Source organism: Nannobrachium achirus, assembly GCF_963921795.1.
Source record: "Nannobrachium achirus genome assembly, chromosome: 15".
NCBI lineage: Eukaryota > Metazoa > Chordata > Actinopteri > Myctophiformes > Myctophidae > Nannobrachium > Nannobrachium achirus.
The window spans coordinates 25,401,414-25,415,380 of NC_137822.1; the positions used below are offsets into that span (position 1 = coordinate 25,401,414).

The 13,967-nt window shown below is 41.3% G+C and overlaps 1 protein-coding gene across 2 annotated transcripts in view; it reads right to left on the reverse strand.

The window, feature by feature from the left end:
- Nucleotides 1-906: 906 nt before the first annotated feature.
- The window catches only part of camkk2 (calcium/calmodulin-dependent protein kinase kinase 2), a 31,282-nt gene continuing 18,221 nt past the window's right edge, over nt 907-13,967 (reverse strand). The window contains exons 14-17 of one of the 2 annotated variants that reach the window (XM_080742428.1): nt 12,867-12,954; nt 10,947-11,078; nt 10,157-10,260; nt 907-6,439 (exon numbers count right to left, since the gene is read on the reverse strand). In XM_080742428.1, the coding sequence (XP_080598554.1) occupies nt 6,421-6,439; nt 10,157-10,260; nt 10,947-11,078; nt 12,867-12,954 (343 nt within the window). In that variant the 3' untranslated portion in view covers nt 907-6,420. Of the gene's footprint in view, nt 6,447-10,156; nt 10,261-10,946; nt 11,079-12,866; nt 12,955-13,967 lie in introns of both variants that reach the window. The other variant, XM_080742427.1, reaches the window with a different exon arrangement.

The following is a 13,967-nucleotide window of genomic DNA, read 5'->3' on the forward strand; positions in this document are numbered from 1 at the left end:
TAAGCAGTATGATAAAATAGGAACAATTTGTGTATAGGCTACAATGTTAAAATACATGTCTGGAAACATTGTTTTAAGATGTGCTGTTGGTCCAAATGCATTGATCCTTCTATCTGCATACAAGAATAGAGAATTAAATATAAAGAAGTGCAATAATGAACAAAGCTAATTAATATTAGCCTACAGTTTCTATGGATTCCCCATTGATGATGTCACTGGTACTTGCGTGTCTATAGCCCTCCTCTTGAGTCTGAGACACAGAATGGGTAGACAAAAATGATATACCATATTACCAGTAAGACTCCCTATCGGCATTTTATGTGAGCTGCAGTGGAGGGGGTCCTCCACTGTGGGCGTCACCACTTTTGCATCCGTTCTGGAGCACGAGGAGTGGGTGGTCCCCGGGAATTCCCCGTGAGCAGCCCTGTTGGGGTGGTCATTTTTGCACATTTGGTCATTTTTTACACTTGGGGGTCCCCCAGGGAGCTGGGGGTCCCTGGGGCTCGGGGGGTCCTTGGAGGTTGTAGTTTGGCAGTCAAGGAGTGTGTGCGCAAAATTTGGCATGGATGGGGGCAACGGTTGTGGAGATATGAGCAGGGCAAAAGTGTGACGGACTCACTCACTGACTCACTCACCCACGGACAGCCTGTGGAGGTTTTGGTAGTAAATGCGACCTACGGTCGCAATAATGAGCATTAGTGAGGGCCAATTATATGAAGATAGGTTGAAAATGGGTGAAGTTGTCCTTTAACAGGACCTACCAGAGAAAGCTATCCATGTGATTCAGCACTCTCTAGTGGACATTCTCTGCAATTGCAATGATACCTTTTAGTGGAAGAAGCTTACCTTTACAATGTACATTTAATGTGTTGGTTTCTTTATGATACAATTCAGTCAAGAAACAGAACAGAAAGGCGATTGTATTTTATTCAAATGACCAAACAGATATATAATGTATAGAATAATTAATTTGTAAGGATCCATTATCAGGACATCATGCTCTGACAATGTATTACAGTATCTGTTCAATAATTTGGCATGCACTTGGGAAAAGATGCACCAAAGCTCTCACTAAAGTGATTGATTTCACAGAATATGAAGTTATTAGAACAATAAACGTAATGGTAGTTATGACTGGGCAGAATGGGCTAATAAATATTCAATGTAAAATGCAGTTATTACTGTACAGCTTTATATAGATTGCTTTCTCAACCTGCATTCAAATACGACCTGTCCTTTGATTCATAGATAAATATTGGTCAACGACAAGGCCTTGCCTTTCACGTAAATTGGGAGATCCACGTTTCATTTTACAAAAAATCACACCCGTGTGAAGTGGAGCTGTGTGTGTGTGTGTGTGTGTGCGTGTGTGTGTGTGTGTGTGTGTGTGTGTGTGGATCATGTGTACCGATTTTTATGACATTTGAAGAAAATATGTAGGAGAAGGAGCAAAAAGTGTGTTTTGGAGAAAATTCAAGATGGCGGAAAATCTATCATGGCGCAAATGGGCGTGGCCTATATGGGGAGATGCGTCATGACCCAAGGAATCCAGGGAAAAAATATTTTTAATTTTCCGACCTACGGTTCAAGAGTTACAGGCCAAAACGTAAAGTGGGGTGTTATGGCGCCACCATGCGGCCAAATGACACAATTATTTTTTATTTAATCCTTGAAATCATTATGAACCTCCTCTCCAAGTCTTGAAACTCTAGCCCCTATGGTTTGCGAGAGACAAATAATTGAATGTGAGTTTTTGCAATTCCCATTATAAGTCAATGGGGAAAATTAATTCACTAATAAATTAATATCAATTAAACTATAGAACCTTTCTCTTAGAAAAGTAATAGCCCACGATTCCCGAGTAAGCCGGTCGATTTGACATATGGCGCGAGTGTGTGGTGGCAAAACTGTGGGACTAGTGGCGTGCCGAAGTTTAGGAAGTTCAGGCTACATACACACAGACACACAGACAGACAGACAGACACACAGACCCACACAGCCACGTATAGGGAGCCTGTGCTTCACACAGCTCCAAAAATCCCAGTATGAAAGATTCCATTTGTAATTTTTTCGTTTTGCACAAGTTTGTGGAAAGGTCAAACTGAGGTAGCCATTTACAGTATATGTCACAAATCAGTGTATTTTCGCAATGTACGATTTGGGTGAATCGTGGCCATGGGATAAACACACCGGGGATATTTCTCCGTAATCCCAACCGTGTGAACCTAATCTTTAAAAACAGAGAAGTTCGAGATTTCCAAACAAAATGCAAACACGATGCAAACCTCTTCAGGTAACAATAATATAAAAAAGGAATTTCTGTGCATTACGGTCTGGTCTGCAAAGTTGCTGCATGTGCAGCAAGTACAACTCTGTTGTAGACTTCACACTCTGCTTTATCATTCAGTGGAACAGTTGGTTAAGAGAGACTTCTTATGCATAGTAAGTCTAAAAGCACAACATACAATTGATATTGACATGCAACAGTGTAAAAAACAAAGATAGAGAGAATAGAAACCACGTCCCTTGTCTTACATTCAACTTCAGTAGTGAAATCATTTGTATATGGAAGCATTAATTAAGCATCAGTTCAAATCAATGTGTTGTATATAGGCAATCTAAAAAGATTTACGTTAACTGCAGGTGCTCTTAACTAACATTTAGGACGAAATAGGAAAAAAAGTTCACATTTAAAAAGGCAACTAGAGGAAAGCGAAAACAAAGACAAAACGACCTTAATCCAACATTAACCTTACAGCATTGGGCTTTTCCTAAAGATGGATTAAATGAGAACTGAAAAGTACTTTATAATTACTTTAAAACATTTGCAGAGTGGTACATGACTGTTTATAGATATCATGCATAGATTTATACAAAACATCAACATTTAAGTTTACTGTTTAACAGATAATTAAATAAACAAAGGTCTTTAACGCTTTCAATATACCTGGTCTTGACAATTTGATAAAAAAAAAACGAATATATATATATTTTTATAAATGTGATTTTTAGAAATAACATCGGTAATCATCAAAATACAAAAATCGTCAACACAAACAAATCGAAACAAAGGTTCGTTTTTCCCCGCACATGTGCACACACACACACACACACACACACACACACACACACACACACACACACACACACACACACACACACACACACACACACACACACACACACACACACACACACACACACACACACACACACACACACACACACACACTTTTATGGAATCTTTGTTTTCTTAAAAAAAAAGAAAAACAAGACCATGTAGTTGAATGGATTGCAATTTAACACATAATATACACACGTATACAGCAGTTAAGAGTAATGTATTGTGTATGACTGTTCACATAACACCATGTCAACTATTTTTTTCTTTTAAAGCTTTTAGTTTGGGTATAGCTGTGAGACTATACAATCAGCCAGAAGACTACAAAAACAAACCGTTTCAAAAAGGTTATTCTATTGAACGTGCAATATGTTTATAATTTAAACCTATGCATTGTTTGCATTGAGAAAGTGAACACATGCATTCTAATGTAGTAAACATTTTTATAACTCCCTTTTTATTACAGTAAATTGTAGAGATTCCTCCATGTCAAGCTGGCCACTGCAATGATGAACAACGTCCCAGACAATCATTGTCATGAAACCTGCTGCAATACGGGGAACATTGGTGGCAGTGACGGGGACCAAATATTTTACTCTCGTCTAGGCCTGTCACAATTATTACATACATCGTCTAATCGCAATTATTTGACATAGTCGCGATTATCTTGTCATAATCGTTTCCATGTTGAAAAAGGTTCAGATATTTCAAACATTTAAAAAAATAGTGGAAGTAGCGATGCGTTGTGAGCTTGTAGATCTGATATTTCCACGATCAATGTTCTTTTTAAAGTATAAAGTTGTCAAATATGTCAGTCATTTCTTTGTATATTTAGGTTATGTGTCGTATCTGCCATGTGCAACTTCAAAGCCTACAAGCCAAACAGAAATGTAATTGTCAATGACAAAAACACAATTAAATTGTTAATCGCAATTATTTGAGTGACAATTAATCGCCATGTAAAATGTCATAATCGTGACAGCCCTAACAGGGACCAAATATTTTACTCTCATCAACACGTATAATTACTCTCGCCGTAGGAGCGACCGCCACCGCCTCCTGCTCCCAACCAACTGTACCCCGGCGGTAAAAATGACAGCATTGTCAAGTTAAAGAAGTCCACAGGGAAACGCCAGTGGCCAGGACAACAACAGAACACACACAATTATACAGTAGAAGCCTGAGACGGGGCATGCTGCAGTAGGACTACAAACGCATGCAGGAGAAGAGAAGGAAAATCAGTGGTGTAAACTCATTAAGTACATTAAAGGGTCATTCCCACCGGCCAAGATAAAGATAAAAAAATATCGTTCTCAATTGAAGTGGATGATAGTGTCTAGGGATGGGATGATGGAAATTTCATGTCACGATTATTGTGACCAAATAAATTGTGATTTACAATATTATCGCGATAATCAAAATATCCTAAATATCCATTATCCTGGGCGGAACATTTGCCAAAAATAGCTTGTAGATCGGCTATTTGGTAGAGTGAAAAAAAAAAAAGACGGTATCAGGCATGTCTATTATAAGCAATTATCACCAATAGTGTTTAAGTGGTACGTACCGGATATGCAGCTCGGCAAATAAAACGTGAATTGATCCCAGTGCATGACGGAGGGTGATTTCACAATAAATTAAATCTCCACGATACGATTATCGTGAGTGTTTCTTTATCACGATAATATAGCTTATCGTCCCATCCCTAGTAGAGTCCACACTGGACACCACCATCCACTCCCATCCGATATTTAGTTTTTTCTCCGGTGGGAATGACCCTTAAGTACACTTTTCAGGAACTTTGCTGGAGTATTTCCAATATTCAATACTTTATACTTCTACTCCATTACATCTCAGAGGCGAATATTATACTTCTACTCCACTACAATTATTTGAAAAGTTGAATTACTAGTTACTTTGTAGATTTCCATTATTATTACAAAACATACACTAACCACTTAAGCCCTAAACTGTATATACATTTCGGCAATTTGAAAATAGTCGATCTATGCGCTCACAATAGGCCGTGATGCGACACACTGTGAGCTTGCAGATCTGTTATTTTCAAAAGATGTGTACACATTTTTGAAAACTTGAAATTGGACAGTGTGCATAATGACTACTTTCTACTTTTGGTGCTTTAAGCACATTTTGAAACCAATACTTTTGTACTTTTACTGTACAGTACATTTTGTGTTCCGGACTTTTACTTGTAAACAGAGCATTTTTTCATTGCCGTATTGATATTTTCACTCAAGTACAAACTGTGAGGACTTTTTTCCACCACTGGCAGGACTACAAACGCATGCAGGAGAAGAGAAGGAGAATGCAGGTGGTTGTAAAGGGTCAAAGACAAGTTGTGTTGGAGGAGGAGGAGGAGGAGGGTGGTTGGTTTCTCCTCTTAGAAGGTGTTCGCCGCTGTTCTGTACAAGTGCAAACCTTTAAACTAAGCCATTGAAATGTTTTACACTTTTGTATTATGTCGGGGCCAATGGCATTTTAAAGGTGTCTTAATTTGATATCGGTATGCCGTTTAGATTCTTTGATTCCCCTATATCTCCGTGTCCTTCAATCTTGTGCACCTCCAAGGGAGACATTGATGTGGGGGGGGGGGTATAAGGCGGCTGTATAAAACTGAGTAAACGGGTTCTGGGCTATGTTGACTGCTGGCAGGAAGCAGGGGTGTCGCACCAAATTCTGGGCCCTGGGTACAAGGATTCACTGCGGGCCCCCCCCCCCCAGGAATGTTCTTCAGGGGGAGGGGGTTTAACCCATTTAGACTGGGAACGCATCATTTTGTGCTTTAACTATTGAACAATAGCAAGATATACAAGTTCACGGCGCGGCACCGAGTGCCACGCTGCTAGCTTGTAGATCTGCTATTTTTGAAAAATCTTGATAATGTGTGCAAGTCTTTGAATATTTTAAATCCTTATAAGGTTTTTTGAAAAACCTGTTTCCCCATCTCAAAATATTTAGTTCCAGGGACCCCACCCCAGAAGCAAAATTTGAGTTACAAATGTTCGCTTAAAAAATACATTTATTCAAAGATTTTGCACACTTTTCAAAAAAATAGACAGATCTACAATCTCGCAGCGCGGCACTCGGTGCCGCGCTGTGAGCTTGTAGATCTGCTATTTTTTCAATAGCTAAAGTATAAAATAATTCCAGGCCCCTCCAAACTTTCCCCCCCCTTGTGACTGCTGGCTGGCAGGAAGAGCCCTACTAGAACGCACCAGAAGCCCCTCGACATCAGGAAAGAGCTTCATCCTCGCCCACGTAGGGCAGGTCCATGCTCCTCACGCCGTCGGCGCTCTCCTGTTTCCTAGGTAACGAGAGACACATGTCAATGTAGCACTGCTTAGAGCCTCCTGCCAATTAAACATAACAGCAGAGACGAGGGTAAGCATATGGCCCTATGCCCTTGCCCGCCAAACTGACGGGAATCTTTATGCTGTTACATAATGTGAGACGGTGCACAGTGAACGGAAGCTGCTGGCAAGCTCTTGCTGAATATTCTGGTCAAGGACAGAACAAATAATTCAATGGTTAGTCCTTGCAGGAGTGTGGACAAGTATTTTATGGGGTCACATGCAAAGGAATGCATATCAAGAGAGGTGGATAAAATGATGCACTTATATTTTTGTTGTTGCTTTTTCCCCTGCAGAACTGTTCAGGCAGCAATCACAGTAGGTGCAGCGCAAAGGCTTATATCACGGTTTCATCTTCCACATACAGAAAATCTTATTTGGGTCAAACAGTCCCAACCACTTCATACATTCTGACTTCAGATAGTCAGTCATGGGGACTCGACTGTCAGCCAGTCAGTAAGTAAGTAAGTAGACTTGCAGTAGCCAGACGATTAGATAGATAAATAGATTAAATGGATATGTAATGTATGGGACGCAACTATTGAAAAATTGTTAAGGGCTAAACTGATTAGACACAAATAAGCGACACAGTGTCGTATTGGCCGGCCTTTGGACTACTTGACCATCAAACCATGGTGGGAACGACCATTTCCCATGTCATGCCCATGGTCTTTAAAAGATACCACTGCTGTTTTTTGAAACTTGGTTCCATTGACGCCATCCATCATTAAAAGTAATAATAATAATAATAATATTTGTGTCCTCCCTTCCACATGAAAGTTAAAATATTGCCTTAAAACCCAAACATCAACAGAACACATCAATTCCTGTGATTTCACGATCATACTCGTTTTCGCCAAATAATTATTTTGGTGAAATATCTGAATTAATTTCACAGGCTCTATATTATGACAGGGATCCGCAGCAGACAGAGCTTCACATGCCTGCAGTTCACTTCTGTTCTCTTAAGCCTCGATCAGAGTCTACCGTGAAGAGCTATCCCCTGCAAATTTGAGGTGGAAAGCTTTCCACCTCAAGTCAGAAAATAAGTGCAGGCCATCATAGTACGCCACGGTGGACTCCTATTCACCATGACTGACTAGTCTAGATTGACCAATCAGTGAACGGGGTGAAGAGCCTATCTGTCTGATAGTAAAAACAGAGAGATGTGTCGGGACTCGCGGTGGAAAGCTCTTCACCGCGAGGAATGACGTAACGTTGTAGTTTCATGACTCAAAAAGACTCAAAAAGACTACACCGCGGTGGATAGCCTTCCACCGTGGACCCGACTCTGATCGAGGCTTTACAGGCATGCTCACCTCTGTCTGCAGCAGCATCAAATGTACAGGCTAACATCCCATCTTTTGTTGCCTTGTGGTTAAACATTTTTAAAAACACAGATAACTGCCTAAATGCTGGGTGACAGGGAGTAGCAGAGGAAGAGGGAATAACTGCTAGTTGGCTCAAATATGCAGCTAACAGAATGCCCACACCGCATCTTCATTCATACAGTTATATACAGCATATATAATGAATATGCAGCTAATGGATAGCCAACTATAGACCGATGGGTGTACACACTGTACATATCTATTCTTAGGAGCAAATGCAATTGAAATACTCGCACTGTAGAGCCCTTGGTCTCCCCATTGGCCGAACAGATCTCTCCCTTCCCAACGAGTCAACATACTGAACCAGATCACCCCAGTCACGTGAATTCACATGATCCTGTGTCTTCTGCAGACCGGTCTGGCCCCAAGCACTGTGTGGGCATTTCGCAGAAATCAAAAAGTGGAAGAGTCAGACTTGAAACTTAAAAAACAAGCGGTGCAGAGGGAGAGTGGCAAATTTTACTAAATGTCAACTCCTGCCAGAATAGGAAAGACAACTAAATAAAGTAGATACGCTTTGCAACATACAGTAATTGTACCCTAAAGATTCTTCCACTACTGGTTGCCATCATCCTGCTTGTTTCATGATGTGATGCCTAAAGACAAAGACCGAAATAAGTTTTACTTCCTTACTTTGTACTTGCATCAATGGAACCAAATGTGAAAAAAGAAAAAAAGAAAAAAGTGGTATCCTTTAAAGGGTGACTTTGAAGTTATTTTACTTTAATTATTATTTTGTAAGGATGTGAAAATCTGACATCAACCAGTGGGTTAACTTTCAGAGGCCTGTAAAATACATCTGGATGACGCCTTTTATGTAGGCAGGTCGAGTTTCTTTCTCCAGAACCTTTGAGACTGAACCCCTCAGACAGAACGCGTTGTGAATGTCCGATTTTCGCGTGCCCTCACAAAAGGACGGTAGGATTTAGGTTAACATCTTGCAAAGTCACCCTTTAAGTGTATTTCGTGCTACTTAAAACAGTTTCAAAATAGGCAGGCAAGCGCTGGCACAGTCCTAATGTCCTTTACCTTCTTTGGTTACTATGAATGTAGCAGTATTTCACTTTGCCTCCTCTGCCTTTGCTGGTGGGCAGGAGACGGAGGAGAGAAACAGTAAAAGTCTACCATACTATACATACGTATGTGTCTTCCAAGCACCTACAGTAACAACTCTGTAAGCACCATTACTGTACAGAGAATCAGTTATCAATACAGAAACATGCATTGTTTAAACAGTGCAATGTACATAAGAAGTATGGTCTAAAAGAACAGAAAACATGCAAAGTTAAAGTTTTTCGAATTCATTTGTACTGCGTCTTCAAAATTAATTCACACAACGGTTTTAATTCCTAGCCATAATCTTGAAGTCTAGCATTATTAGATCCTATGACAGCTGTATGACAACTGTAATATCAAACACAACACTAGAATGGTGTGCCGAGTGGAATGCAATCTCAGCCAGGAGGCACGCCTCAAAAATAATAGATAAACTGTCTGACACATTGACATCATGATTCATACTGCATGTCTCTCCCTCACTGTGCATGTCTCTCTCTGTGTCCCAAATTCCCAATGGGCAAGCAGGTGTACGCATTAGAGCCCTGCACAGGCCTGAAATGTGGGGCCCGGCCCGGCCCTGGCCCGTTGGCGAGTTTCAGAAACGAGCCCGGCCCGGCAGGGCTCTAGTACGCAACATAGGTGTGCAGGGTACAGTACAGTATATACAGTATGTTGTGATGATTGTAAATGTATGTTGGTGTTAAACAGACGTGGGCTTTAAATGAACAGCAACTCTCTCCTATGCAAGTGCACATGCAGACACATTTATAAATGGACGTTGCTGTTAATCGGATGTGGCCTTGAACTGAACTGTGTCTCTCTTTGGCGAAATTATAAAACAGTCGATACAAGTGCTATGGTGTCGAGCTACACACACTCGTCTCTCTTTCTCTGTCTCCTCCTGACAAATTGTTAAACAGTCGATAATGTATGGTTTTGGATTACGCACACTGCGTGTTCCTCTCCCTGTTGCTCTCTCTCTCTCTCTCTCTCTCTCTCTCTCTTTCTCTCTGTGTGCACAGGCTGGAGGGACGGTGGACCTCAAAGATTATGAATTCACGAAAATAAGGTGCGAAAAACATGGCCTGCAGCGTGCACATGAAATGATAAGCTGATCGGTGTAGTAATACTGTATGTCGTAACTTCCGCCTGGCTGAGATAACTAGGGGACAGCGTTAAACAATTAGTCTGTAGTCTCAGAGAATTAGCCTTACGTGAGCATTTGCCCTGGAGCTGAAAGACTTCCCCGGTCTTCTCTGCGGCCCCAGTCAAAGGGATTCCCAAACGAGCGCTTCCTTAGCATGGTTCTGACCATTATCTGTGAATAGGAGAGTATAGAACACACATTCCTTCAGTCTTCAAGCATGGATTCTGCCAAAGAACTATTAGGAAAAACAGATTGTTCACTTTAAACCTGTACACAGTAAGGTAAATTGTGGATCTGCTCAAATCATTGCTAGTTAATCTACACCTGAAAATATGGTCATGCAATAATTGTAAAACTTGATTCTGGAATAAGGTGTTAAGCTAGGGCTCCACCAAAACGGACGCCGTCAAAAAATGAACCGGGGCGAATTTGAGCGTCCGACGCGGACGTTGACGTTGGCAGTGGAGCACCCTTCATTGATTAAAACGGGAGCGTTCCCTGCGTTGACGTTGACGCGACGCTCGACGCGCTCGGTGGAGCCGGGGGGTTAAAGGCACACCATCGATGATGCCTTAACTATGATGCAAAATGTGTTTGATGTCGTGGGCTTACACATCATCTGCATTTCACTGGAGAAATATACCATATAATAAATCAGAAAACTAATGTTTAGAAGTAGTGAAAATAGACAATCTACAAGCACACAACGCATCTGCTGTTTTCACTAGTTTGGGTCCCGGGCAAGCGTCCGATTTATTTTTTGGGTCACGAGCTAAAACGTTTGGGAACCACTGCACTAGATTGCAACACTGATTGAAGCGCAGCCTTCCTGTGAAAACTGAATTCCGGAAACTCACCACTGTGGCCAGGCTAGGAATGTGTTTGACAGAGTTCTCCACCTCCTCTTCTGTCACTTCGATCAACATACAGCAGTTGTCGTCTTCTGGTGGCAGAGGCTCCGCACCATTCCTCGTCACCCACGGGTGAACCTGGAAATACATTAGGACAGAGAGAGGAGCTCTCTCTGTTCAGTGTGTCTTAAATTCTCATACAGGCCTAGGAAGAAACACCTAGACATATATTTTCATTAAAAACCTATTACTGTGGCAAGGTCATTCATTACAATCTAATGTATGCATACTGCATACAAAGATATTTTATGATACAAGATGTAAGCTGATGCATTAAAACTGCAGTATATACTGTAGGCCCTTTCCCACTGGCTTTCAAGGCACTGGCAATGTTTCCATCAATGTCGGTGTAAATTGCCGTACCAACAGCCTAAGTGAGTTTGACATTCTCTTATTGACTTTCACTTTAATTTCCTTCTGTCCGTTCATCACTACACAAAATAGAGATCTTAAATAATCTATCTATAAATGCGAGAAGTCTCTGCGTGTCTGTCTGTCTGCGTGTCTGTAATCCGCGTATCTCGAGAACCGTTCGTCCCACCGGCTTCAGATTCGGCACGCGCGTTCCCCGCCGCGGCACGGAGTGCAGTGCCGGGCCTCGACCCGACCCGACGCGCGGTTTTCCCTAACCGGCGCGAAACGTTCGGAATATCCTTATGCGGAGCTGATTGTTGACATCAGGCTGTTCCGGAGGAAATCGGCGCAAGCGCTGATTCATTGTGACATCACTCATAAAAGGCTCTGGCACTGTGTCTGCATAGATCTCCATATATGGGCATAAAATGGATGCAGACAGACAGATACAGATATCTCCATATATGGACATAAATGGACACAGGCAAACAGATGGTCAAAGATCTCCATATATGGGCATAAAGTGGACGCAGACAGACAGATACAGATATCTCCATATATGGGCATAAATGGATAGGCAAACAGATGGTCAAAACGGGTCCTATGACAACAGGTATAATGGGGTTTGCATTAAAGGGGGAACCGGCACTGTGTCTGCAACACAGTCGGAGGCACAGACAGATACTCCATATATGGGCATAAATGGACACAGGCAAACAGATGGTCAAAACGGGTCCTATGACAACAGGTATAATGTGGTTTGCATTAAAGGGGGAACCAGCACTGTGTCTGCAACACAGTCGGAGGCACAGACAGATACAGAGATCTCCATAATGGGCATAAAGGGACACAGACAAACAGATGGAGGAGGAGACAAATATAAGACAAGCAACAAAGAGTGTGACTGGGGAGGACATCGATGATGCAGATTTAAATTACTTTACAGCTTTTGCTGGAGAGAACAAGGATCAGTAGTGGAGATCTGGGTTGGCTGAGGTGCAGACGGAGGAGACAAACATAAGACAAGCTAAATCAACAGCACAAAACAAGTTCTCCAAAAAAACTCAAGCTGAATTCACTCTCCCGTTCCAAAAAAGAAAAAGAAAATAAAAGAGACAAAGACAAACATAAGATATATGGACATAAAATGGACGCCGACAGACAGATACAGATATCTCCATATATGGGCATAAATGGACACAGGCAAACAGATGGTCAAAACGGGTCCTATGACAACAGTATAATGGGGTTTGCATTAAAGGGCGGGGCATTCATTCCCTATTTACATCGTTCCCGAGTTGGCCAGGTCGCCGACTAGACGCTGGGCCGCCCGAAGCTTCTAGTATTTACAAATAAGAAAAAAATTACTTCACAAGAATAAGGTTGATGTATCTATTAGATTCACTTATTCACTGTTTGCCAGTGACAGTGATAATGTGCACTGGCAGTGGGCTTAGTTGAACATTTCCAAGTGAAAATAAACTTAACTTTGGATCTTGAAATGATGCTAACCTTAATCTGTGGGATTGATATTCTTCTCTCTGGATTTTTGTCCAACATCTTCAGCAGCAGATCTTTGAGGTCTTCGGATATGTCAGCACTGTTGAAACAGGAAGTATTATAGATGAGTTTACTTTGTGATAATGATAAATAAATAATACATTATGTGTAATTTTTTTTTTATAAAAGCAGGGATACAACTGCTAAAATGGCTCTGATGCAGCAATAGATTGCTGGGATAATCTTGGTGGAAACACTGCCCCCTCTCGCTGAGCAAGTACACTATATGACCCAAGATCAGTAGACACCCTTTAATGAGTGTTTTTAACACATATGGTGCCAACCCCGAGTTTCCCGAGTTTGTATTGGTACCAACACTGTGCCAACCCCGAGTTTCCCGAGTTTGGGCCGTTTTTGAAGAAAAAAAACATTTTCTTTTCAATTTTTTTTTTCAAAAATGTTTTTTGGACCTCCAGAAATGTGTTAGGCATGATCGCGATCGCGAAATTGCATGTTTAACCCCCATACCAACCCATTCTTTCAAACATGGCAGCTATGTTTGTTTACATCTGAAGAAAACATAATGGCTGATAAATCATGAATGCCTGAACGGATTTCCAAGCGGATTTTTTTTTTTGAATTAAAGCTGTGAACAGTGGGCACACACGTGGTGCATCATCTAGGCATGGGCGTGCACGATCCGTGCACTATAAATTACATGGAAGTCTATGGAGACCATGGCATCGTGGGACATTGAAGAGAAAAAATCATGGCACCAAAAAAGTTAATAAGCGTCCTTTGTTCCAGTGAGTGGAGAACTGGAGATGTTAATACTATAGCCACTATGGCACTGTGTGCTTACAATTTGTGGCAACAGTTTGCAACAGGCCATTGAACAATTAACACTTAACTCAAAACATAGTCGCCTAGTCGGGCATGATGTCATCACTAGGACAAACATGAGGTTACAATGTTAAAGCTGAAAATGGTAAATGGGGCATTTATATAGCGCCTTTATCCTGTGAATTGTTTTATTTTTATTTGTGTTCATTTTCTTTTTATTTTGTTCATATCTTTTGCATTTTTGCATTACATTCACCCATTCACGCACGA